Source organism: Acanthisitta chloris, unplaced genomic scaffold (genome assembly GCF_000695815.1).
Source record: "Acanthisitta chloris isolate BGI_N310 unplaced genomic scaffold, ASM69581v1 scaffold19126, whole genome shotgun sequence".
Lineage (NCBI taxonomy): Eukaryota > Metazoa > Chordata > Aves > Passeriformes > Acanthisittidae > Acanthisitta > Acanthisitta chloris.
This window is the reverse complement of record NW_008678931.1, coordinates 9,048-10,851: the sequence shown is the minus strand read 5'-3', so window position 1 is coordinate 10,851 and position 1,804 is coordinate 9,048. Positions and strand designations below refer to the sequence as shown.

The following is a 1,804-nucleotide window of genomic DNA, read 5'->3' as shown; positions in this document are numbered from 1 at the left end:
CGAGTCAGATGGCACAGGCACTGCGCCGCGGCAGCTGGGCTCTTGGCAAAGCGAGCTGGCAGCCGGGACAGCCCGGCTCCATCCCCAGTCACCTCCCAGGGCCACCGACCCCCTTGGCTTTGCCATCTGGAGGGGAGAGGGGACCGTGGCAAGTTGTTCCAAAGGTGGCAACCCCCCGGTGCCAGCAGTGGGGACGTTACCTGGTCTGCCTGGTGCCAGCGGCTCTGCCGGCTTGGCCCGCTCATCCGCCGGGTGTCCCCGCAGCCCATGCAGCTCCGCCACAGGGAGGAAGGGCCCTTCCATGGCTTTCACCATGCTCAGCTCCTTCTCCCGGGCGCGTTCCCGTTGCCTCTCCAGCTCCCGCTCCCGCTCCTTCTCTCGCTCGCGCTCCAGCTCCTTCTCGCGTTCGCGCTCCCGTTCGCGCTCCTTCTCCCGCTCCCGGTCAGCTTCTCGCTCCCGCTCCTTCTCCCGCTCCCGCTCCCGCTCGCGCTCCCGCTCCCTCTGCCGCAGCTCCTCGTCCATTTGCAGCCTGCAAAGAGAAACCAAAAGAAAAGCACCGACCCCAAAACATCCCTTGAAACACCCCAAAAGCACCCCGGTGACCTGTCAGCATCCCCTGGAACACCCCTAAACTCCTAAATGCCTCTCAGCATTCTGTGGAGCACAACCATACACATACATTTCCCCAGGAGTACCCTCAAACAACTCCTAGATGTCTGTCCGCATGCCCTGGAACACTCCTAAACCCCCAGATGCCTCCAGTATTCCTTGGAGTGCTCCCAAACGCACACATTCTCCCAGGAGCACCTCCAAACAACTCCTGGTCACCTGTCAGCATCCTCTGGAACACCCCCAACCTCCCCAATGCCAGCATTCCCTGGAACAACACTCCCAAACCACTTGCAGACACCTGTCAGCATCCCTGGAACACCCTTCAAACCACCCTCAGATGCCTATCATCCCCTGGATCACCCACAAACAAGCCCCCACCAGAGCACCTCCAAACATCTGGATGTGTGTCAGCATCTCCTAGAGCATCCCAAAACCACCTCTGGTCACCTGTCAGCATCCTCTGGAACACCCCCAAACCCACAGATGCCTGTCAGCATCCCCTGGAGCCCCCCAAACAACCCTGGACACCTGTCAGCATCCCCTGGAGTGCCCCATCCGTCCCCCACCATCCTCTGTCCCCTCCATACCTCTCAGCAGCAAGACTGGAGATGCGCTCGGACTGCAGGGCAGAGAGGGAGGAGTGGGAGAGCTCGGGGGGGTACCGTACCCCCGAGAGGTGCAGATGCATGGCCGAGGGGTGCAGGGGTGGCAGCGAGCCTGGCGCTGGCAGTGGGTAGAAGGGGGACCGCAGTGCTGACAGGCAGTACGACTCATCCATCCTGGGAAGACAGGAATGCTCAGGAGGGGCAAAGAACCCTCCCAGTTGCCCTCCTGGGAGCAGGATGGGGGCTGCCTTCTGCTGGGAGAGGGTGCTGGAGGGGCCTAAAGCACCCTCAGTGCAGCCCCACATGGATCACACTCCACATACCCACCCAGCAAGGCACATCCACTGGCATGTCCCAGGGATTTGCAGGCTCGGAGGTGCTCACCTGAAGGCAGGATGTGGGAAGGGGTGATGTGTCAGGTAGCTGGGGTGGTAGTAGGCGGCGGCGGCGGCAGGGTCGAGGCCGAGGGGCGGCAGGGAGGACATGCGGAGGTCCTCGGCCGTGTGGTAGGGACGGAAGCTGCGCAGGTAATCCTCGGTGACCGCGCTGGGAGGCACCACGTGGTGAACTGGCCGCTGCAGACTGGG

The 1,804-nt window shown here is 62.7% G+C and overlaps 1 protein-coding gene across 1 annotated transcript in view; it reads right to left on the bottom strand.

Annotated features, from left to right (window-relative positions):
- The window catches only part of LOC103804497 (genetic suppressor element 1-like), a gene marked incomplete at its 3' end in the record, with an annotated part of 8,647 nt that overhangs the window by 519 nt on the left and 6,324 nt on the right, over positions 1–1,804 (bottom strand). Inside the window, 3 exon segments of the mRNA XM_009077110.1 lie at positions 201–529; positions 1,200–1,391; positions 1,602–1,799. Of these exon segments, the coding sequence (XP_009075358.1) occupies positions 201–529; positions 1,200–1,391; positions 1,602–1,799 (719 nt within the window).